This window comes from Acipenser ruthenus, chromosome 8 (genome assembly GCF_902713425.1).
Source record: "Acipenser ruthenus chromosome 8, fAciRut3.2 maternal haplotype, whole genome shotgun sequence".
NCBI lineage: Eukaryota > Metazoa > Chordata > Actinopteri > Acipenseriformes > Acipenseridae > Acipenser > Acipenser ruthenus.
The window spans coordinates 37,808,149-37,833,644 of NC_081196.1; the positions used below are offsets into that span (position 1 = coordinate 37,808,149).

A 25,496-nucleotide genomic window follows, 5' to 3' on the forward strand; every position below is an offset into this window, starting at 1 on the left:
AGTTCCATATTAGTGTTCCATTAGTTTTTTTCTGAAAGGAGAAAAACACCTGTTAATGTTGCACAACTAGAAATAAACTACTTAGGATTTCTGATAACCTGAAAAGCTGAAATGTAAGATAGTTAAAGGTAAAACCCAGTACATGGCAAAACCCTTTCCCCTAAAAGAAAGTCTGATATCCTGCTTGATAAGATAACAGGTCAATCCTGCTGGCATCCACTCAAGTGGACTGCTGGCATGTGACACCTACATTGTATCTTTAACCTGCTGTTTGCTTATGGGACACGTCACACAGTGGTCTTTTATCGATTTGAGCATGAAAAACACAGCAGTAAAACCCATAGAAAAAGAGAAATCACTTGATGTTTTAACTGCTGAGGTCCAGGTAATGCAGATAGTTTCACTTGGAAAACAACTATACACTTCAGGGTTTTTATATGCAATTCTGTTGAATATTTGCTTAACCCATTCTGTCCTTATACGCAAAACAATGAGTCTTGTCCACAGAGTGAAAGTTTGACAAAGCACTATAGATTCAGCTCACTTCACCCACCTCATGGGGGCATTCAATTGAATGTATTTTTATTTAACCTGGATATGTACGCATGGGTTTAGTCGTGCATCCTCCTTTACATGGGGTCTGTAGGTCGGTAGGAGTAACTCAGCTTAAAATGAGATGCTTCTTTCATACTTGTGGGAGTGGTCTCAAGTTCAAAGGTGCTTTCAAGTGAATGGTAGTCTTTGCAATAAGCAAACAGCTTTTATATGCACTGCAGCATCCCAGCTATTAACAGAAGACTCTTTGTAAGACAATTGTAATCTTCTAGCCTTGAAACTCCTCCATGGGCAAACCAGTTACTTAGAATGTTGTGACAAATATTGGATAGAAGTTTATTGTTCATTCTTGTCCATAAATCATGATATTTAAGCATCCCCATAAAAGGAAAATATATCCATGATACAGACGACACAATTTGAGATGCTGTGTTATTTTCTCAGTCTTCTCTTTAGTAGGGCGGTTATTTGGATAAGAACGTCTGTTTGAGATAGGCGCTGATCCCCACAGCAGCCTACACAACCTGGATAAAGTATTTGTCAAATGATTCACTCAAATCTTAGTGGCTGAATTCTGATCTCCACATTGTAATGTTTTAAGAAAGCTCTTTGTCCAGCGGCTCAGACAAGCCTCACTCGCAGCTTTGCGCATTGGATCTCAATACCATCAAATAATGTGAATGTTTCATTTTGAACAGGCTACAACAGGCTGTAAATATAGATTTATAATATAGATTTGAAATATGGTAACTGAATTAACAAAACAGGGGTAGACTGACAGAATGAATTTAGGGAGTTACCTATCTGCTGTTCAGTCTATTTTTTTCCTCAAATAATGCACTTGTCAGTGAAAAAGATCTATAATGTTAGGGCCAATGCGCACTGGAGAAAAATAAATACATAAATAAGCGTATTGATTTGAATGAACTAACGCATACCACAGGCAAAGCCTGTCTGTGAGCTGCAAACAAAGTAGAAATAAGAGAATAAGAGAGAATTGAATAGAAAACAATTTTTGTAACGCTGTGTCATGAAATAACTAACCTTTTGTTTACATTTGTACATATGCTATCATCACAAAACATATGAAGCGGGGGTTACTTCATTCCCCAAATACTTAAACCCTCTAGTACCGATTGGCCATGGCAAAATACTTTTTTTTATTACAAATAAACACTAAACAAAATTATACATCAATAATACTTAGTTTAATTGTGTATAAGAAAAACATTTCTGACTTGTAGGTAATATCATATTTTAAGGTATTGAAAACATCGGAGAGCTTGGGCACTTATTAACCTCTTGCCAGTAAAACTGGGAGCTGATATGAATAAGTTTGGACACTTGAGACCGGGCAGTATATCGAGCATATACAATATTGTCTTTACAGATGGTACACAGCTGTATTCTGTGATTCTCTCACTAAAGTTTCATTAAAGGGGTGGTAAAGTGGTAGAATAGTTTTATTGGTTTAACCTCAGGCTAAGGTACAGAGCATCTGCTTTTTGACATACTTAATCAGTTTTACCTCATGTTTACAACGATCAAGAAAGCCATTTCCCTTACATTATCCAAGGTGCTTTTGTTTTTGTTCACAAAACCCTTGATATTTTTTGTCTAATGTTAACTCATTTTAGTACTATATTTCTATTTAGTGTTCATAAAAAAAAACGTATTAATGGTATTGTAAGTTATTGAGCTATTGTTTTTAATAAGAGTTCAATTATCTTAAATGGAATTTTCTTTAATGATATATTGACACAACAACATATTTACATTGAATGGCATGAGACAAAGAAAAAAACTGAACAAATTTACAATGGTTGGTTGCCAGTGGTCAAAAAAAATTAAAAAAAATAATTTCAGGGGAAAAGCAGTTATTCTTAACTATAAAGAGAAATATTTTTAAATTAAAGCTGAGGTTTTACTTGCTTTTGCGTTCCTTAAGTTAGTAATTGCATAGATACAGTGTGTCAATTCTATCAAAAAAAATATTAAATGTAGGCTTACATTTAGACCGTTTACATTTATGTATGTGGAACTTCCTGAACAGAATAATGCAAATGATAATGTAATTAACTTCTATTCTGGATTCTTGGCTAAAGTAACTATATATCTTTTGATAAAAAATAACTTGGCAGTAATTTTAAGTATTTTTATTTTTAAAATAGAGATACACCAGTCCAAAACATTTTAACTATCTTGCATGAGACACATGCATGTATTGTTGACACCAGCTGAGGAGCAAAAATAACAATTATCCAGACTACCTGTAAATGTAACGTTGTACTTGAGGGGTAACATCTGTGTAACATTTTAAAATGTAGCTCTTTTATCTTCCATGTTAAAGGAAAGCGGTATGGGGTACACCAGATGAGTCCCCAGTTGATATTACTAATATGATTAGACCAGTAGCTAATGCAAGGGGGTCTAGAGGACTAAAGAGAAATAAACATCTTCCTTATATGTTTATTATCACATCTCCAATCCAAAACATGTATACCGTTGTGACAGAAAGAAACAATGATTCTTGGTGGTAAATCTCCCTCCCGACCTGTGAGGGCGCTAAGTAACGGGAACAGAGTACCCTGGACTGTTTGGCCTGACACTTCATTCCAAGGGTTAAAAGGAAGCCGGTCATTTAGAAAGGGGGCGGAGCTTCGAGTGCACTAACTCATCGACCCGGAAGGGAAATGATGTGGCAGCCACGGATTGGAGGAGCGGCTGCAATCGTTTACCAAAGGGTTATATGTGACGGTATAAATAGGGGACGAAGCAACGTAATCTGTTCCTTCGTTTTGGTTAGAGAACAACCTGGAAGGACCTGTAGTTTGTGTAAGAGAAAATCGTGAGTGTTTTGTTTGTTTATTGTCGTGTCTGAATTATACTTGTGTGATTATTTAGACTGCTAAACACGATCCAGGAACTATCGCAAAGGGCCAGCACGAACCTGGACAACACTTCACTTTGTTTACAATAAAGTACTGTATTTTCACCACAAGCACTAGAGCACGCACTGTGGACTGGTGTTTGTGTTTGTGTTTGTGTTACGTGTGGATGAACTGAAACGGGACTGTTATTATTTCGGGGCCAACCCGCAGATTACAGATAAGCAGTACACGCCGCTGTATTGCTTCTCATTGACATTGTTATTATTTACTGTTGTTCGCCATCAGGCATTTGGATTACGAAATACAACCATTAAACAACATTGCACCTGGATTATAATTGTTTGTCTGTTTATTGATCACCTACATCTGCACACTGTTAACCACTTTGCCACAACCGTTTATAACTAGAGGGCATTGCTTTACCTGACCTATAAATGAAATAAGAACTTTTGAGTAGATGTAACTAGGAATATGGCACTGAGTTACAAACCAGAGTGTAATTCTTTGTAGTAATTAGAAAGTTACATTTCCGTATAAGATCTTGACAAGAAAGAAGGTTTCCTGTCTCATCCAACAAATCTAGCACAAAAATGACACCATTATCGAGCCATAATTTAAAAAATAACAATTTATGTTCATACCGATTTTGTTCCAAATAATCGTTTTATGTGGAGAGAAGTTGTGATGAAAGCAGTTTGCAGGCAAGTAAAGCTTGTTTGTGGAAGTCGGATAACTTCACAGGTAGTCTGGGTAGGGTTAATATTACAAGATAACAGAAATTTAAGCCTTCCACATTGATTGAACAAAAAATAGGGTATAGCAAACCAGACAAGAGTTTTCAAGTGTCATACACTTTCAGCCAGTTCATTTTAAAGGTATCACACAAAATTCATAATCAATTGCATTCTGACCTCCATTTTTTTAAATAATTGATTATTACTTGCTTCGTAACATAATTTTTCCAAATAAAACTGATGATAATTCTATTAACACCACTGTAATAACAAGGAGATACTGCTAAAGCCAAAGGGGTGAATCATTCTAGAAAGGTCTTCTGCTTTAGACAGTAGAACACACCCATAAATTTAAAGATCCCTTTGTAACCACATGTTAAAGGTCTTTTTTATTTGGTCTATTTTAGCAGTAAAATTGAGTTGCATTCTCTGTTTCTGATTTTCTTTGTATAGTAATTCCTAAATATTATGGAATATTATGAATGGAATATCATGAATTTGGTACTTGTCTTTTAAAAACAAATTAGTATCGCCTGCTAAATGGATGACGATTAATTTATGTACCAGATCAATACCTTTTTAAATTAGGATTATTTTTAATAAATATAGCCAACAGTTCAGTTCCTATAATAAATAGAAAGGGGGATATAGAGCTGCCTTGACGGATGCCTTTATGTAAGAAAAATCTAGGTATGGTGCCAAAAGCCAATGAGACAGAACTATTGATTCCATTATAGAGAGTTTTAAAGACACCAATTTCCCCAAATCCAAACAAGTCAAGTGCCTTACATATAAAATGATGCTCAACACAGCTTTATAGAAGTCTAGAAAAAATAAGAAACCATAATCCTTTATTAAATAATTATAATCAATATTACTGAATAGTATTAATAATACGTCTGTTTTTAAGAAAACCTGAGTTTCACTAATTATATTATTTAAACATTTTTTTAATTCTAATTGCATATAATAGGGCTAATAATTTATAATCTATGTTTAATGAAGTGATAGGTCTCCTATTGTCTGAGTTGTAAATCTGTTTGGTTCATTGTAGAGGACATCTCTTCCCTATCAATACATTACAAATAACATTTCAGAAATATCTTCCCAGAAGTGTTTATACAATTCACAAGTAATACCATCAGGTCCAGGTGATTTGCCATTGCATAGCTGTTTTAATGTCATGTTAATCTCATCTGTTTCTAAATCTCTGTCGCATACAAGATTATCATTGTGGTTGATAGTGGTAATAAAATGACTGATATGATTAATACACATTTTTATGCAATTACTACTAGCAGACAGATTAACAGTTATGCAAGATGGAATCTCTCTCTCTCTCTCTCTCTCTCTCTCTCTCTCTCTCTCTCTCTCTCTCTCTTTCTCTCTCTCTCTCATACCAATCACTAAAAAAGGATTATGTTTATTTAGTATTGAATGTCTTATTCCTGTTACTATTGGACAACAAACATTTCAAAAAGGCTTTGCCCACAATTGTACACTAATGCTTTCAGACAGGCAAAGCCTATCTAGGTCTTTTTTTCTAATGTGGATGATGGTGTCTCCATGAGCTGCATGCAAATGTTTGGATGTTTTGATCTTTGTTTCTAAGAAAGTTTGGGAGTCTTAACTTCTGAATGCCTGGTCAGATTGATCTGGAAATATGTACAAGACTCAGAATGGTGCAACAATGAAACGTTTTTTATTCCAAACTGTTCCCCCAAAACACATCAAAATCCAATTCGATTATGAGCCTAATCATTTGTGAATGTTGATGTGATTTTGCTATGTTGCACAAACACCCTTCTAGTTTTTATTTTTATTTTTTACTACATTTATTTAATTACAGCCAAGTGTTATATCGATTTAGTGACAGTTTGCAGTTCAGTGGATTTAATCAGAAACAAGACCATTCCTATCAGTAATGCAGTAATGCAGTAAATAACTGAAGGGATAATGGAAATAAATAGTTCTGAGAGTGGATCAGACAAAATTGTATTAAGGTTCTGTGTTTTAGGGCACCCAACTAAGAATGAGACCCCTGTTATTCCTCTTGTTTTTATTTGCTGCTAGGATCACCCCTCCACAACCCAGGTGTATATCTCTTATTTAAAAGTCCACATTGTTGTATGTTTTATTCGTCTTCTCTGATCTCGCTGCAGAACGGCCCGGCAGTTTGCCAACCTGTTTGTGAATGTGAACGTCACCTCTGAGCCTCATGAAGTCTCAGCTCTCTGGTTCCTGTGGTACGTCAAACAGTGCGGAGGAACCACAAGGATATTCTCCACTACCGACGGGGGGCAGGTAAGCAGAGAGAGCGAGAGAGAGTCTGTGCTGTCTGAGCCGAGAGGTGACTGTGGTAGAATCACAAAAAAAATGAACAATCTGAAAAAAAAAACAAAAAAAACATGAGCAACATCTGTTCTCACAGCTCCATTGTTGTCGTTATTGAGTTAGTGTGTTAGTGTGTATAGCGTCATTTAAGGTAACAGTGTTTTTGAAACAAGAATAAACTAAAATCTTCTTACCAAATCTTTCTTTTTTCATTAAAACATGATTTAATTAAGTAGTAAGTAGACACAGAATCCTGTGTTTTATTGAAGGCTGAAGTTATTTGCCTGTCAATGAAAATTAGAAAACTGGCCCTGCACTGCCCCCTACCAGCATTTACCAAATCATCTATGTAATCAGTTCCATAGGTACTGTACATACATTGTAGGCTGAGTTATCCAACTATTGAGCAGTGTTACTGCCTGGTTATTAGTGTGGATTACTATTTCTTCAACACGGAAACTACAAATGAAACAATTGAAAAATAAGTAGCGGCTTGTCTTCTGTTTATGTCGCTGTTTTACAGTGTTCCAATATACTTATGATGTAGTTTATTGCTCTCGATTTCCGACATGATAAACTAACTCAGTTTGCAGTCCATCAGCCAAAATTGTTAAAATGCAGCATAAATGACAGGAATAAAACCTGTGGAGTTTTGAAAGTCTTTCAATAGGGTTTGGGAAGTTATGAGATCATTATTGTGCTGCAGTGTGACTTGAGAATGAACTGGACTGGCATTCTTTTGCTTATCTCAGCTGCAGAGCTGTTAACACAGTGCCTGAGAAAAATCCAGATGAAATTCTCCGGAAAGAATTGGTAGGTGTCAAGAGAAATGTCAGAACACAATCATTGAAGTCTCACCAAAACAATATCCACAGACCTGGCCAGGGAAATGTAAGGCCAGTGTCACCTCTGTACATATACTATATTATTTGTTTATTTAGCAGACGCCTTTATCCAAGGCGACTTACAGAGACTAGGGTGTGTGAACTATGCATCAGTTGCAGAGTCACTTACAGTTACATCTCACCCGAAAGACGGAGCACAAGGAGGTTAAGTGACTTGCTCAGGGTCACACAATGAGTCAGTGGCTGAGGTGGGATTTGAACCGGGGACCTTCTGGTTACAAGCCGGTTTCTTTAACCACTATAAAACATTAAAATCACTAACTTGGGCTACATTTGGACCACTGTAAACACTTGATTGAGTCATACATCTTCTCTTTGACCCCACCATCTAGCTTGCAGTATTCAAAGCAAAATATTTATGAAGTCAGTGGCCACATTCACTAAACAGCAAATTGTCAATAGGAGGCATCAAACTGTGGGCAAGCCTCTATCTCCACCAGCCCGGTTCAAAAAGGGGGATGTAGCCCAATCCCTAACATGTGTTGTATTAACTGCTTAACATGGCAACCATTAAAGCAGCAGAAAGAATAATATTCAGGGTTAAACACTCTGCCTCTTAATGGATGGAGGTGCAAGCTGTCAGTGTAGTTATGTATTATGAAATAAAGTTGTGCAATTTCAAACACAGTTCATGGAAACAGTTAAGTGGCCATCTGCTCTCCAAATCTGCATGACAATGAAGCGGAGTGTGACAGAGCGTGTTAATTCGGAGAAGATTGTTAGCTGCTATTACACCAATCCTGCAGTTGTGCCTCCAGATGGACCAGGCTCAACACTTTGTTGATGTCTAATAATTCAATTGTGGAAGTTGTTTTAGAACTGACTGTATTATTGATGGAAAATGAGCAGGTCCTTTGTTTATCGGAGTGTATTTTTGCCCAGGTCACCACTGTTTCAAATGTTTTTAAAGACATGAATTGATAGATTTATTGAAGTTAAAACAAATAAGGAGATTATTTTAAACATCAGAACATATGTCATTCAACTTGCCCTGTGTACCCAGAGCTCTATTTTAAACACAGTAACCTGACCTGTTTTAATGAATGTATTGGATTTGAAGTGCCATTACTATACCCTTTATATCCAAACATTTTTGACATGGTTGTCTGTCCAGGACCCAAAAAAATATAATCCTTTACCGCCTGGCATCTGGCACCAGATTGTGCACAGAACATTATTTTATATATTAAAGTTGTCTTGGAGTCAGGGGAGTGTAACTGCTCGATTTCACGGAAGGCAAGGAAGAACCAATGTTCTGAAGAATGGCTAAAATCAGCTTTGAAGAGAGCCCTAGCTCTTTGTCCTACGAGAGACTGAAACAGTAAACGGGACACTGCCTTGATCTGAAAGCGTGTCTTGGTTTCCATGTCGCTCCACGAAACGGACGGAAGCATAGCCGGCAGCTGGGCCTATGGTCATGTACTAGCCGCACAGAAGAATTTCAACCAGCTACATAACTTTTCAATTGCAACGCATTATCTGAGTTATGTCTGATCAACGGAACTATTTCCAGTTGGAAAACTGCTGACAAGTCAAAGATAATGCTGCCAGACTATTGGAAATCAGCAAGCTGATCTCCATTAGAAAATAACTATTTACAAATATTATTGCGAGCCGATTCAACACAATGCGTACTTCAAGCAAAGTACCGTCTTCTTTCATTGGAACTTCAGATCCAGAGAGGGAAGCTGCAGTATTCATCAACAAAGAAGATTGACTTCTTTGTTGAAAATCGATAAGTATAAATACTTTAACTGTAGCAAATGCTATCCAGTTAGAGGATAGAATATAACTTCCTGTTTTAGAGTGTGTAAGAAATGTATTTTGTTTGTTGAAATGTGCAACTCAAAGGGGTTGCCTCGTAAATGCAGAGAATTTGATCATTGCCCCATTTCTGAGTTAATTTGACTATATAATCAGCTGAGGTTGATAACATATTATTAGTTTGGTAGATAATGTCTAAACTAAATAAATTAACACTGTAAAACTAATTTGCTAAATTAGGTACTGGAATGTTGGATTCCATTCTGAATTCTTGAATTAATTCTCCTGCATTTTGATATGAAACATGAAATGAGTATTGAAAATACTAATGCAAAGTAGACAAAGTGATCAGCCATAATTAATATTAGTATATTAACCATGTATGCTAATAATGTTATGGTCGTTGTAATCGTCTGACTATGAAATCAATGAACTGTATACTATTCACGCATATCTCTAACCAATAGTCTTTCCTTTCTGTAATATTAGATTAGTTGTGCAGCACTTTTTATTCTTTTCTGACACGTTGCGTGAATGTCAGTTATTGTCAAGGGAATCCGAGTTCTACATGATCCAGAACTTAAATATGGTATGTCTCATTTCTTACATTTTGATGTCCCTGAGTGAGCGACTAGTGACTAATTTATATTTAAATAAATCGTATACCGAATTCACTACACAGCATTATCAAAATCATATTGTAGACTTTGTATTGATTGGCATGGAGCGTGCTCTCAAAGAAGCCTGTGTGCTTGTTCCCACCAGGAGAGGAAGTTTGTGGGCGGCTCAAGTCAAGTGAGTGAGCGGTTGATGGACCGCCTCGGGGACCGAGTGAAGCTGGAGAGGCCGGTGTGCAGCATCGACCAGAGTGGGGACAACGTGGTGGTGGAGACCCTGAACCACGAGAAATATGAGGTGAGAGGGCAACAGCTGTGTCAAACATCACTGCCAAATGCAGTCCTCCAACTACACTGCACTCTTCCCCACCTGTGCCCCTCTTGTTTTGGGTGTAATGCTAACCATTCTTATTTTAGGCAAAATACGTCATCATTGCCACAGCTCCAGCACTGAACCTGAAGATGCACTTTAACCCCCCAATGCCGCCCCTGAGAAACCAGTTGATCCATCGCGTCCCCACCGGCTCTGTCATCAAGTGCATGGTCTACTACAGAGAGGCTTTCTGGAAGAAAAAGGGTGAGTGTTTCGGAGTCTATCACTGGGATCGTAAGAGAGGTGGTTATAACTGCTGCCTTTTAAAATCTTTAAAGCCTCCCAGGCATTATATATAACTCTTAGGCTTGGAACATTGGTACTAAAGGGATCCACCACCTTACCGTCCAGTACATTTGTGTGCAGCATTCAGTCTTTACAAAGCCTAGTTTTTCTGTACATGTTGCAGATTTCAGTTTTCAGTTTCCATCACTAGCCCCTCTCTGATAACAAGGATGGTCCTGGAGTTGCAGCCACGCTATCCTGAACACCAGTGTCTAGATTGGATTACTGCATTCACACAGAAGGAATTCCCATTTTGAAGCCTGCTCGTAACCAAAGTAATGTTTATGGGTCCTCTGTACTGGATGCAGAGTTACAATAGTCAAATATTTAAACTTTATGCTCACATGCACAACACTGGGGTTTTTTAAAATGTGTTCTGGTTTTCCAGGTTACTGTGGCAGCATGGTGATTGAGGAGAAAGAAGCCCCAATTAGCCTGACACTGGACGACACCAAGCCTGACGGCTCTGCCCCCGCAATCATGGGGTAACACACATAAATACAATCATGATCCACAGCTGATAGCTCATATGAGCCGTGACCATTGGCTAGGCAACAAAGGAAAAGTGGACAGGATAAGAGTAGATAAGAGTGTTTCATTATTCTAATAGCACACGAGGGGAGTGAGTTACTATCAGTGGTATGGTAAAGTGAAAACTGATGGCAAATCAGATACTTTGCAGTGGTTGATTAACATGTAATACACTAATGTGTTGGCTGAGAAGCCAAACAACAGCTATACATACATTTTGCATATTAAGTACTAAGTATGTTCAATTGAAATCCTGTATGGTAAATTCTTTGTATTTTCTGTATTTGTATTATTGCAAGACAACGATAATACAGTCAAATACAACATGAAGCACATACAGCAAGGTCTATACATTAGACGCTAGCCATTAAAAACGAATTGATGTTTATTCCAAATGTGAGAATCCTATGTGTGTGCTGGATGAGCTTTTTTTTTTCAGTTTCATTCTCGCTAGCAAGGCCAGAAGGTTGGCGAGTTTGACCAAAGAAGAAAGGTAAATAATAATCATCACATTTTTCTATTCCTAAATTCCTCCCGTCTGATTTAATTTTACATTTTGTTTTGGTTTAATAAGTGCTTGAATATTATTTTAAAAATAATATTTTAAAAATAATACTTTTGATAAACAGCAAGTGTACTGCTTACACTTACTGGCCCCAATATTGTAGAATGAAAAAATAGAAATTTCCTCTTGTGTGAAATGTACTGTATGTGGTCAAGTGACATGTCTAGCAATCCATTATACCTGTATACAGTGCATGCGAGAATCATAACTCCGGTCACAAACAGCTCATGACAGATCAAGTGTAATGTGATAAGCAATAGACATACTACACTGGCCCAAACTATATAAACCTTAAAGGCCATTCTCCAGTAACACCCGGGAACCCTAAGTATACAAGTTAATAAACATTAACCCTTTCTTATTATTTAGGCTGAGCAGGATTTGTGAAATTTACTCCAGAGTCCTTGGGTCTGAAGAAGCATTGCATGTAAGTTCTGAGTTTTCTGATGCAATTCCAGGATTAGTGACCAAAATCAGATGTCTTGTGACACGTTTACCTGACCGTTAAATATTTATTTGGGCTGAAAACATAATTGATTTTTGATCATGCACATACTTGCTGAAACATTGTGTTGAAGTCTTTATGTAGTATTTTTTTTTTTTTTAAACAAGCTGTCAGATGTCCCAGATGTCAGTTTAAGGAAAATTTGTAGTATAAATGATGAGTTTCAGAACTTTTGGTAAAATTGTGTGTGTGTGTGTACGTACATATCCATCATTAAAACCCAGCTCCATGTGTTCTCTCCAGCCTGTGCACTACGAGGAGAAGAACTGGTGCGAGGAGGAATACTCTGGGGGCTGCTACACTGCATACTTCCCTCCGGGCATCATGACACAGTATGGAAAGTAAGTGAAGCCCGGATTCATTAATACTCTTCTTTAATGAAATTAGAATTGAGCCCACAGCTTTCTTTGTTTTTATCACCAATTTTGTGTTCTATTGTAAAGTCTTAATTTTCTTCTCTCTTGTTCTTAGAGTCCTTCGGCAGCCGGTGGGCAAGCTGTACTTCGCTGGGACTGAGACATCCACAGAATGGAGCGGCTACATGGAGGGGGCAGTGCAGGCTGGGGAGAGAGCAGCCAGGGAGGTGAGGACACCGCACTCCATTATTACAACACCTGGGGGGGAACCACTGAAGCAATGCAAGGGTGTATAGCATGGCAGCTCCCTGTGACATACATATAACTATCTGATCCCCCCCCACCCCCCAACATACCAGGAAGTCTGCTTTCCAGGAAACGCTTTTTGTCAGCTCTGGAAATCATCTTGTATCTTACACAGCACCCTGTACTATATATCTGTTTTATAATATATAGCTAAATAAGACTATTTAAACAGTTTAGCCAGTTCAAATGTCACATCATTTCCATCTGATACAAGCCGGCTGATACAAACTCTGATGGCTGGACTATAATATCAAGGTCTAATGTATGTTTTTTTTTTGTTTGTTTGTTTTTGTTGAAAGTTTTTTATATAAAGAATTGAAATACAGACTGCATTGGGGGTTGTTTGTAAAATGGTCTAAAGACAACAAAAAAACTACAGTACAAGTGAATGCTTCTTGAAGTCAACAATCAAAGTGGTCTCATTGGTTTTCACCCCCCCCCCCTCCAGATTCTCTGTACTATGGGGCTGATCTCTGAAAGTGACATCTGGAAGCCTGAGCCAGAGTCAGTGGTAAGTGTATTTTCTTTAAGTGTAGAGCTGCATTGTAATTGCTAATTAATACTTCCAACCTCTTTTATATTTTCTTTTCCCAAAGTAATGCTCAGTAAGCTGTACATCTAATGGCTTTAGTTTAACAGATCAACTTCAACAACAAAAGTAAGACTGTAAAGAAATTGTTCTTGCTGTCACTAAAATGATGTGGCCCTCTGTACCCAAGTAAGAGTAACAGGGTGCAGGCTGTACATGAACCAGAGACTGGGCACACCACAAGCGAGTGTGTAGCTACAGAGCTCATCTCACAGGCAGGGGTCAGAAACAAAAACAGCAATGCATCACACAACAATGCCAGTCACAAAGCCTCAAAAGAAATATTATGCATGTTGTTTCCTTTCAGGATGTCCCAGCACGACCCGTCACCTCAACGTTTTGGCAGAGGAACTTGCCGTCCATCCCAGGCTTGTTGAAAGTGATTGGGTGGTCTACGTTCCTGACCTCTGCCACAGCTGTGGGCCTTATGGCTTACAAAAAGGGTCTCCTCACCCGAAGCTAAGTCAAAAAGACTTGGTTTGGAGGCTTCCACAAAATGTCTTTACCGTTTGCCTTTTCTGTTTCTGTCACTCTCACTGTGTCCCCATTTTCTCCATAATGTTTTGGGAAATTTAAACTACTTTTATTTTGTTTAAATCAAAGCCTCACATTTTACCACCTCATTGTTTTAAAGAAAACTAGTTGAATTTTAAAGTTTGTTTAGTCACGTCAGTTAGATTGAACTTAACCTCCTTGAAATCAAACTAACGCAGTCAGAAAACCATTCTTCCTCTTTTATTCAGTAGAAAGCAGGATCTAACTCGGACAACAGAATAAGGATAGATTCAAATTGCTGCTATCCATCTTGGAAAATGGTTAGATGCTAGATCTGCAGTATTTACTGTTAATTTAATGGTTTCCACAATCCCTGCCTTGGCTTTGAGCTGTTATTTAACATGGGATCAGATGCAGAAATGTCATTGTTAAGTTTCATTATTTTGTCAAGTAATACTACTTTGACTAAGGATTTTTAGAAGAATGCATTGATTCATACATTATGGTGTGGGGGTTTGTACATTGATTTTTGTTTCATGAAGGTGTGAGAGTAAGCACTGCAGCTGCTTCCATATCTATACAAATATAGAATGTTATCACTTTTTAATTAATTTATAATGTATTGGGCTTCATTTACACATCACAAAAGTGTTGTTCCAAGCTAACTTTCTGTCTAGTACTGTGTACCCAACAGCTTGAATTAGACCAGTGGTTCTTAGCTGTGGCTCTTTCAGACCCTTCCAAGCCACGACCTTGTTCCGGAAGTACTTAATTGGACGCGTAGGTTAATTTTAAACAATTAAATGCCTTAATTGAACTAGGCTCTGGATTGTTTAATTCAGTAATTAAGGAGATGATTGGAACATTGGACTGGATTGAAAGAGTCACAAGGGAGTGCCACCAAATTAGACCATTATGAATGTATTCCTTGAACACTCAAGTTGCTTTCTGAAGTTTACCCTCTATTAATCTGCAGCTGCAACATCATTGTCTGTTTGTTGTTATGTAATTAAGATGAGTAATTAGGCTTCATTACATTTCTCATTAAAATACTTAATGTCAGTAGAATGTCTCCTAAAAGTCTTTTCAGCATTAAGTAACTTTACAGAAAGATACCCCTAGAATAAGTGGTTTTAATTGTTTCAGTGTCTTCAACTGAAAAAACAAATACAAATGAGTTTCCTGGGCTGCTGTTTTGAGTGGAGTCGTCATCTTTCCTAGACCTGCATAGTAAAGGGTTAAAGTCTCACAAGCTCATCACTAGTCCGAAGGCAATTCATTATAAGTTTGGGCTTATAAAGGGAATGGATATTCTCTCCTACAAAGCAGAGAAACAAAATAGTATTTCGTATAATTTAATTTTTTTATTATTTGTTTTCATGAACTTGATCAGTAACAATAATACTAAAAGCATAGTTTCTTACTCAGTATTTACTTTCTAAAATCATGGGAATATAGTTTAAGCTATATAGCTATAAATACAATTAAAGATGTATTGACAAAGTGGAAAAATCGGTTCATCACCTAGGAATTATGTAAAATACAGTTTTTTCAATTGAAATATTCATTGCATAGGAATTGGAATATTTTTCCCTCAATACTAATCACTAGCTTTTAATTATTTTTTTTTAAATCATCAGAAAAAATCCCACAAATACAATTTGCAGCACCACCTTCTTTTATGGGGTATAACCAAACCGCCTATTGAATGACTCCAACGTCATTCTTGCATTAAGAAAAAAGTAGGACCATGTGCAATGGCAGCTTTTTACACACTTGGCAGCTACCCATCTACCATTTTACATGGAATTGTTTTTTATATGTTAATATAAATACAACATCTAATCAAGTGTCTAGACAGGGTCTTCTGGTTTTCATTTCATTTAATTGTTACCATTCACTTAATGGAACCAATTATTGGCTTAATTGGTCAAGATGAACATGTGTTCCAGATCTTTAGCCATTGGTGACATAGACACCCAGAAAACCTCCAGGGTTGTGGCTCTCCAGGATCAGGGTTAGAGATCCCTGCTCTATGGTAACAACAATGTAGTGCTTTTATTAGACGCAATCACTTTAGGGTTTGGCTATTGGATTTGTGGAATGTCACAAATTGAAAGGGGGTGGGTGAAGACTATCCTTTTCTTTTTTAATGTTCCCATTTTACAGTAAAGTACTCTCACAGGGTTATATCTAGAAAATGTCTCTGTTGTAAGTCATCATGTAACCATAAGTAAGTCATACTCCACTGTTAACTCACAGGTACAATATCGTATCTGACATGTCCGGGAAAGTAAGTCATACACTTAGTCGTTGCAGTTGTTTGTAGCACAGAAACCTTGTTTTCAGCAACACATGACTAATAGGTGCACTGACTGCTCTTCACTTTGTGGCAGGGGAGATTCACTGCTGTACAAATCTGAAGGGCATCAGCATTTTAGTTAGATAAATGTCCTTTTAATATAATTAGGGCTTCTGATTTTCAGTTTTAACAGATAAAACACCCCCGATACCAAATAAATGAACTCGGTGGATAGCCAATAAACACCGGAAAACACCTGAAAAACTGTGGAAATGGTTAATCAATTCACGTTGACTTTACCCTTTTTCTATTAAAAAATAAAACCTACTACAAAAATATTAATACATATATTTCCCAATGCTGCTGGACAATGTCCCGCCTTCGTGACTTGCATCTATCATTGATTCGTTCTGAATAATTTAAACCCGCCCCAACTACTGAATGACAGCACATTCCTACATTTCTATTGGAGACTCCGCTTGTGAGATTTAAAACGAGATTACAACCATGATGGAGGCTTGTTAGCAGGATTTAAAGCTGTATTACAGTTAAAATACGGAGGATTTAAAACAGAATTGTGGCGAAATGTACAAAAATGCCTACACACAAAACCCCCAGAAGAATGTGCCTGTGACCATGAGGATTTAATTGTGGAAGACAGCAAAGGAAAGAAGGTACTATTTAAGTGTGCAAGTACTGTCGATTTACTACACATATTTTGACAGAAAAGAAAAAACACTCAAGCATTTTGGAAAGTAACCAGAAACACTCATTTTATACAGTATATAAAAAAAACAAAAGCCCCGAAAAAAAGATTTATATAAAACTCGAAAATAGTTAAAAATAAGCACCGAAAAATACAATTAATAAAACCCAAAAAACAGAAGCCCTAAATATAATCAACATAGAAAGGATGGATGTCAAGCCCTGAAATATTGATTAAAGATCAATATATGAATACTCCTGTAACACGTGAACCTCAAAACTTGTGTACGACATGAAGTTTGGGTAACAGACAATTATTATTATTATTATTATTATTAGTATTATTATTAATTTGTCTGATACCTTTATCCAAGGTAACTTACAAGTGTTACAGAGCAGTAAAGGGTTATGCAAGGTTAATATTTAAATACAGTGTAGTTTACAGTAAGTGCAAATAATACAACTGAAATACAATATGAACTAGGATGCAACAAGTTAGGATTACAAGAAGTTATATCTACAATGACATAGTAGTTCAAGGATAGCGCATTAGCTGAGGATCCAGTAATGTGGTGCTTAGGTCTGGCAAGTCCAGTGCATAGTAGGAGGGGTAGATCAAGAGATCTACAAGTGCAGTCTAAACAGGTGGGTCTTGAGGAGACGGCGGAAGGCGGTGAGAGACGGAGCAGTCCTGAAGTTCTCCAGTAGCTGGTTCCCCCACAGAGGGGCTATGGAAGAGAAGGAGCGGTCATGGCAGGATGTAGAATGGAGGGAAGGCATTACCGGCCTGTAGAGGAGGAGCAGAGAGGGCAAAAGGAGGTGTAGGGAGACATGAGGGAAGTAAGAGGGGTGAAGAGAGCAGCAGGTAAGAACAAGGGTCTCGAGCTGAATGCGAGTAGAAATAGGTAGCCAGTGGAGGGTACAAAGCAGAGGAGTAGCATAAGAGTAGCGAGGTTGGGACAATACAAATGCATTTAAGATGTCCTCTCATTTGGCTTGGGGGTGGAACTTTATTTGAAATATTCTAACTAAACCTCCTAAGTCTGCTTAAAATGTTTCTTCAAAAAATTGTTTTTCAGGAATATAACATTTGCCCTTTCAGACACAGACACAAACTGTAGGGTAAAAGGTAGTACCCCAAACTTCACTTTGTACACTTGTGCTTTATTGTATGCCGTGGATAACTTTCAGACTTTATGTTCAGTAGTAAAGTCTTGATTACTGCTGTGTACGGCAACCGACACGTAACACAAAGGTTGATGTGTAGAAAATAGAATATATATTTGGATGCTAAATAGATTCTGTGTCACTGTTCCAAAAATATATTGTGAGTTTTGTCTGTATTTGACCTTGTGCCTTACTCGAATTGTGGTGTTATTATTTCTCAAGTGCCTCTGTGATTGTGACTGTATTGGTTTATTCTCCGTCACCTTTCTTTTCTCTTGTTAAGATGTGTCACTAGCACGGGTTAAGAAATACCTCCAGTGGGTGGTCTGCCAGCACCTCAGGCTAGTCTTCAGTACAGTTTTTTAAATTGATTCTTCCTGGTCCCGCGCTTCTGCACAGTGGAGGAACTATTGGCGAGTTGACAGCTTTGATTGGACAATCCAAGGATTTGTGGAATTTTTTTATTCATGTGCAGTTGGTCATCCAAGCAGCACCAAGCACATACAGAGGCAAAGTTGCAGCTTTTAAGCTGTCATCACCACTACATTTGGAGAAAATAAAACACAGAACACGTGCAAGGCAATGACAAACTATGAGAAATTAGATGGTCGGATTAAACAACTGAATCTGTGAATGCGCCAGCCTCTACCACTCCTATGTGCTTAAGTTAAGTTTGTTTGCCTTGTGCACACCCTACTTTTTAACAGCATCTTGTAAAAAGCTAAAAATGGATCTTAGAGAAGCAGTTAGTAAACACCACTGACAAGCTGCAACTCATTGAAGGATTTTTTTAACCCCTGTAGTGTTTTTGGAAGTTTTAAAATAGTCAACTGTGAATTTTTTGAAATACCAATAAAGAAAAATTAATGCACTAATGTATCAATGTTCTGTTCCGTTCCTATGCTGTATTGTGCCAGTGAAATATCAGTCTCTGTACCATGTGCTATAAATCCATGGCATTAATTTGTATCGTCATGCTTTATTACAGCTTTCTTATTTTTTTTTTTATATTAGTTGTTCCACTACTTTAAAATGCTGAACAAGCACCTGACATCAGAGCTGCTGTGTGTATGTGCTGTTAAATTGTCTTTGGCTGGATGCTAGTGCTGCAGAATATATTACTAGTGCTTTTGGAGATCCTGTATAATTTGTTTTAATAGCTGGTAATAAAATAAATAAAGTGGGGAAAAAAAAAACTTGGCCCATTTTAAATATTTTGATACACATTCAACTGTTATTTCAAGGTTTTCTCTGAAAGGCTGCTTTCCCCACCCAGGTAATTACACATGTAGTCTGGTTGGTTCTAAACTAAAGTACAGGCATGTGATAATAATATTACACTATTCTGAACGCTAGTGCCAACAACTAGATAAATGCTTGAATAAATCTTAGCAATGACATGCTTGTTGAGTACAAATCTTTAACACAAGCTTTCCCCTCTCTCAGATTTCACTTCTCTAAGAATTCCAATTCCAAGTTCAATTCTGAGGTAACATGTACCCTGCATAATGTTACTAGGATCTATATTAGGTACAAAATTGTTTCTTCCACACTTCACAGACAATAGAATAACCACCACTTCTGGAAATACCACATTCGTGTCAGTGTTGGTCCATATCTGGTTATTACCACTGCTGACTGGTAAAATTGCTAAAATAATGTTTACAACAGGTCCTGGCGAGCCACTAAACCAGACAATATGGTAGTGTGGTGTGTGCACAACTTAACTGTTGTACAATTAGATTTTTGTTTTTATTAATGCATAATTCTTAAGGGATATACAGAGATGGAGAGATATAATATGGAAACAGAGTGCACACACACGCAATGCCCCAGCTGCAAATTATTCAGCACCTGTAATTAACTCGCTCATTAGAGCAGAGGTGTGCTATATTGAGGGAGGGGGGAGGGGGGAGGGGTTAATTGGCAGAAATGTTGTCTGAAGACAAGAGGAAAATACTGCAAGTAAAAAAAAAAAAAAAAAGAGAGAAAATAAAGCCCTGTATTAAATGAAGCTGCCAGGGATGCTACACATTGTATATACAGTAGCGCAGTGCACAGCCACTTACCTGGATTTTTACAAAAAATCTGTGCAGTGGAAATAATGTTTAATGGAAATAAGTAAATGTCACCTATTCACCACTTTACTCACTGAAGCACCCTTGTTTCAAACAATAAAGTATACAAATGCAAGAGATCAGACAGTACAACGGATGGAGGCTAATCATTTCAGTCCAAACCACTTGCCAGTAACAACTGACGGTTTTTCAAGGGTGTTGATGCCAAACATTTTTTTCTAAAGTTTATTCAATATAAAACTGTATGCAAAACAGTATTTACAATAAAGCATTGGTAAAAAAAAAAAAAAAGAAATCACAATTTACACAAACATACACTAGATTGTTAGCTTTCTACATTTGTAAAGTAGTATGTAGATCCGTACATGCTTCTGCCCACTGTGTCATTGCCCTGGTAAATTGTCATAATAGTTTAATCTATTAAACAAAACAAAAAAACTTTGGTTATAACTTAAACCAACCAGTTATCCAACTGCAAAAGATACATCAAACAATAAAAAGGGCTTAATAATACTTGCTGCAGACAGCAAAACAGGAATTCTGTGAATGTATGAAGTACATGACAAGACTTAGCCAACTTAAATTAAGGGGGGGGAGGAATGTGTGATGTGCAAATATTTATTATAAGGAGGTCTGGACACAAACCTTCTGTACTGTATATATTTTGGCTTGGCAATTTCAGTGAAGCAGCAGTCTGGGGCCTTGTTTTACAACAAATATGATCAACAATGTAGTTGGACAATTTCCCCCACACTTGTTCTATAAATATTCTTAATTATATCAGCTCGTTTTTTTTATTTTTATTTTTTTAAGTGAAGGGGCAAAGGATATGATTACAGGAAACAAGACAAACATTTTTTAAAATAAATCTCTTTAAAAGTACAACATCTATAAAATTAAATGACTACAGGACAAGTGGAAATTCCTAGCTTCTCTTTAGTATATATTTAAGTGGAATACTGTATGCCACACAGACAAAAACATATGTCGCAACATCATTTCTGTAGGAAGATACTTTTGTCTTTTGAAGTCAAGCTTGTGTGTGCTGACAAAGTTGACACAGCAGTTTCCATTTGTAAGCAAAACAAACCAGGACAAACAACACAAAATACATCTTACATAAAATATAAATAAACAATATATTTCAGTAACACGCAATAACATTTAATAAAATACGTTAGAGACATGGGACATGGCAAGCAGTAACCATAGCCACTGTACTAGAGACAGTTTCAGAGGCAACTGAAAAATAGGGGATAAGACTACAATGTCTAACAGGTGCTGCTCAATATAGCCAGAACTCACTCTTGGGAAAACATTAAAATGATGCTTAACTGACAGGTTTCTGAGATTTTTCCACAGCAGCAGACAAGAAGTTACAAATTGACTTAAACAGCCACCCTGTATAAGTTTGTATTTTCGTATAAAAATCTATACACTCTGAAGTACAATATTGTTTCTCTGGATTATCACAAGTATTTTTCTTACTGTCGTACTTAAAATCTTCAGTCCTTTTTCTATTGTAATGCCGCAGGTTCATGGATTGCTTGAAGATGAAGCAGGTTAATCTGCCCTTGAAGCTGACCTATGACCTCCATCTCTTCTGTTATCTGAGTGGCCAGCTGTTGATTCTCTTCCTGTTGCAAAAGGAGAAATGCAAATAAAACAAGAATAAATATGTTTCATCTTTAAATTGAGTTTACATGAAGTCTATTACAGGAAAAAAAAAAAAAAACTGCTCAGAACCACTGATATTTAAATGTCTTTCACCAGGAACTTCTATATACAGCATGCTGTCAGGCTAATTCTATGGGTACAGTGAGCATATCAAATATACTGCACTGGTGGCTGCACTGTACATTATGTGTGTTAAAGCTACCTCGGAACCAAGTCCTCAAAAGGTGAAAGGATGTCCCCAGTGGCTCAACCAGCACAGGCACTACTGTGTAAGTGCAGGGAGAGTCACACGATCAGCAGTCTGGGCTGGGATTGCTTCACAAAGGGAGCACCCAGGGGTGGGCTTGGTTCACCTCATGGTAGTGCTGCAGCTCATAGTGGTCAGGTGCTCCATGAGCCCAGGCAGGGACTCCACTTGAGCCCTTACTTCCAGGGTTCAAATCTTGTTAAAACCTGTTGATCAGGTTCAGTGGGTGAAAATTATTTCCTCTGTAAATGGGTTGCAGAGGTTAGACGACACCCAAATTTGAAAAACAAATCTAATTTATTAGGACAGAATCTTTGTTGTTCTAAACTTTTACTCTGCTTCCATTTATGACCTTTTGTTCTGACAAGATCTCACATTTACAGTTACAGTAACAGACCTGAATCCTATGTATGCTGGCATCCAGTATTACAGTGCCACCTACTAACTGATATGTACGGTGTCACTCTATATCAATAGTTCATTGTGTAAATGTATGTTCCACTGGAGTTATCACCCCCAGAAATGACAGGTGTATAAAGCAAATTAACATCATGAAATGATTACTACTTTTCAAATGCTATATAAAATGCACTTTGTGCCTAAAGTATAAAGATGGAGACAGGTCATTAAACCCAAGCTTTCACACCTCAACAGCACTGCACCTTTATCTCTCAGAATGAACTACTGTAGAATGAACTGAGCTGGCCCATAAGTGCCAAGCAAGTAAAGGGAATATGACAACTGTCAGAAAATAATGAATCATAAACTATGTTTTAAAAATAAGAATAAGGCACAAATATCATCTTTTAACCTCATCATCTTTTTTAGTAATCTTTCAAAACAAATAAAAATAAAAAAATAACAGAGACAGAGACGGGTAAGATCAGTGTATAAGGGTCCCATCTCAGTATCCATAGTGCCAAAAATACTGATAAATGGCCTTATGTGCTCTCTGTATATTAAGTTCAATATAGAAAATCCCAGATCAACTATTTATTTGTTTAAATTAAGCAGATATTAATTTCAATTCAATGTAAAATGGTGCATGTCAAAAGGCATATTTTTTTTATTTCAATTTTTAAAAATGATTTTAAATTAGGCCAAAAGCAGGACTCAAATATTGAGATATGAATAATTAAAATATGAATTCTGTGAAAAAAAGGCATTAATAGAACACCTTTAACACAAAGTATAAAAGCCAAATTGAATTAAAACTAATTGACTCCGTCTCCTTGGGGTCCAATAGAGGGTATACTGAAGATTATCTGAATGCTTCAATTACATGTTCTTTTATCTCTGATTCCAGTCTTCCTAGAAATATGTATAATTAAATCAGAGAACACAAAGATTTTCTCGGAGCTGTCAAGATTTCAAAGGATTTTTAAGGGTCTAAAAGCGATGTGAAGCACCACAAGGAGGGCAATGTTTTTGAAAACTGTGGTGCCAAGTAGGTGCATTTTAGCATGCATTTCACTATGATAACATGCAATGAATGCTTCAAGTAATTTTTTAATGTTAAAAAGGACAAAGTAGTGTGTGCTTCCTTGCCACCCACTCGATACACATGTGCAAGTATAAGTTTGACATCTCCTTAACAATATATGATAGGTTTACAGAAAACACATGCCTGCCCACCACATACGACTTGTCATTAAACAAACCTCCACTGTCATTTCAGTATCATTTTATTTTTTGTGTTATTTGTTTTTTACTAAATAAAAACGTCTCCTATCAAAGACAAAGTAACATTTTCTTTAAGGGATAGAAGTATTTAAAACAGTATAACACTTACAAAAAACAACTGGTTGCCTGTACTGTAGAAACAGTTCCGTCATCGTTTTATATCTTACATTGCTGACAATTTTGCTCTTTATTTCTAGGGCTGACTGTTATACTAGATACATTCCCCCTGTATGCCATGCAGGTGGCAGTAGCGAGCAGCAAATAATGCCCAGCCCCAACATTCCACTGAAATTTTTTCCCAAATCAGTTTAAATCATATTTAATAAAGCTTCCTTTTTTATTTCTTAATCCTGCAGCAGCAATATACCTGTACTAGGTGGCACTGTAGGCTCAGGTCATCAGTGTTTTTTTTCTTTATCTTTTTTAAAAGCACATGGTTAAGTCACTGTCTTCTCAATGTATAAATGAACTGAAAAAAAAGTGGTATGTGGTACACACAGGGTGTTTTAACATCAGACATAAAGTGGAATGTCACGCCAGTTTTTTTTTTTTTTTTTAAATGCATTAGCGCTAAATTTCCCATCTTCACTTTTTAATTTCCTTCTTTATGGGGCATTTATCAAGGTCATGGCACAGATGACAAGACGCAGTACACTGTATTGTAAGTTACTGGTTCATACTGAAATGTATAAAACACCTTGTTCATCCACAAACAAAGGGAGACCTATTTTAATGGTCTAAACAGCTGCAGAGGTCAATAACGGCACCCTTCAAAAAATAAACCTGCTTCATCGCAGTTAATTAAAACGTAACCATTACTGCCAAACAGCTACAATTCGTAATGCTGTACAACAAAATACGACCGTTACAAACAACACTAATTAAAATCTGTGTTTCCTTGCTTTTCTTAATTCGTGCAAGATAAATCTCCTCCATTACACATGGACAGACATGAACAACAATATAATTTTGAAGACGAACACGGTATTTTTCTACAAACAAGTAATTGACCATTTGTCCCAGGTCTATTCTTTATCAAAACACCCCTCTGCTCTATACTATTGTTTCCCATGAAAAAGATTACTCAGGTATACAGTGTAGAGTTAAGATGCACTTTAAATCTGTACAATGATTTAATAGCTACTATAGACTAAAGGGCAGCAATGGGAGGAGTGGGAGTAAGCTCCATATTAAGAAAGCAAACAAATAATTATGCAACAAGGTCTCTGTGAAGCTGCAAAATACTTCTTTAATCTGCTCTGAATTGATCACATTTATCACGGCATGAAAAAGCATGTCAGGGCCATTCATCCACCCCGCCACAGCTGAATATTCAAAATCAGAGGCATCAGGAACATGATAAAGACCACCGTGATCTCCACCCACTGTATGCACAACAGAAAAACAGCATACCAGATGGTCTTGTTTAAACATTTCAAAAAACATGCATTACTAGGGCCATTTGAAAGCCACTTTCACCCCACATTCATACATCCAGACAAACAAGGAATTGATCTCTATCTATTCTGTGAAAAGAATGTTCAAATCTTAAATTAGCCTCCCATTGCAGAGTAAATTGGATATTTAACAAGGTGCAAGGCCTGAATGAACCTGAACACTTAACCGCCCTGGATTTCTGTCAAACAGGGACTGTGTTCCAGATAGTCCATTGGAGTACAAGTGCACATTAAGACGAGCCACTAGACAGGTGGTTAGTGTCTTTGTGTGCCTTCTGTAAACATTGTTCATCTGGTCTGGGTATTGAATAAACCCCGCCTGAAGGTAGGTGGTTTGTTGGGGAATAACATCAGAGGCTCAAGTGCAGCAGCTTC

At 37.1% G+C, this 25,496-nt stretch overlaps 2 protein-coding genes across 3 annotated transcripts in view; one reads left to right on the top strand and one right to left on the bottom strand.

Annotated features, from left to right (window-relative positions):
* The window catches only part of mao (monoamine oxidase), a 59,104-nt gene extending 40,250 nt beyond the window's left edge, over positions 1 to 18,854 (top strand). Inside the window, exons 6-15 of the mRNA XM_034011809.3 lie at positions 6,343 to 6,484; positions 9,949 to 10,098; positions 10,218 to 10,377; positions 10,847 to 10,943; positions 11,429 to 11,482; positions 11,924 to 11,981; positions 12,303 to 12,400; positions 12,531 to 12,642; positions 13,170 to 13,232; positions 13,618 to 18,854. Of these exons, the coding sequence (XP_033867700.2) occupies positions 6,343 to 6,484; positions 9,949 to 10,098; positions 10,218 to 10,377; positions 10,847 to 10,943; positions 11,429 to 11,482; positions 11,924 to 11,981; positions 12,303 to 12,400; positions 12,531 to 12,642; positions 13,170 to 13,232; positions 13,618 to 13,773 (1,090 nt within the window). The 3' untranslated portion in view covers positions 13,774 to 18,854. The remainder of the gene's footprint in view (positions 1 to 6,342; positions 6,485 to 9,948; positions 10,099 to 10,217; positions 10,378 to 10,846; positions 10,944 to 11,428; positions 11,483 to 11,923; positions 11,982 to 12,302; positions 12,401 to 12,530; positions 12,643 to 13,169; positions 13,233 to 13,617) is intronic.
* A 1,988-nt stretch (positions 18,855 to 20,842) lies between these two features.
* Positions 20,843 to 25,496, bottom strand: part of LOC117972800 (ralA-binding protein 1-like) — a 63,720-nt gene continuing 59,066 nt past the window's right edge. For both annotated transcript variants that reach the window (XM_059028902.1, XM_059028901.1), the window contains one exon: positions 20,843 to 21,694. In XM_059028902.1, coding sequence (XP_058884885.1) covers positions 21,575 to 21,694 — 120 coding nt within the window. In that variant the 3' untranslated portion in view covers positions 20,843 to 21,574. The remainder of the gene's footprint in view (positions 21,695 to 25,496) is intronic.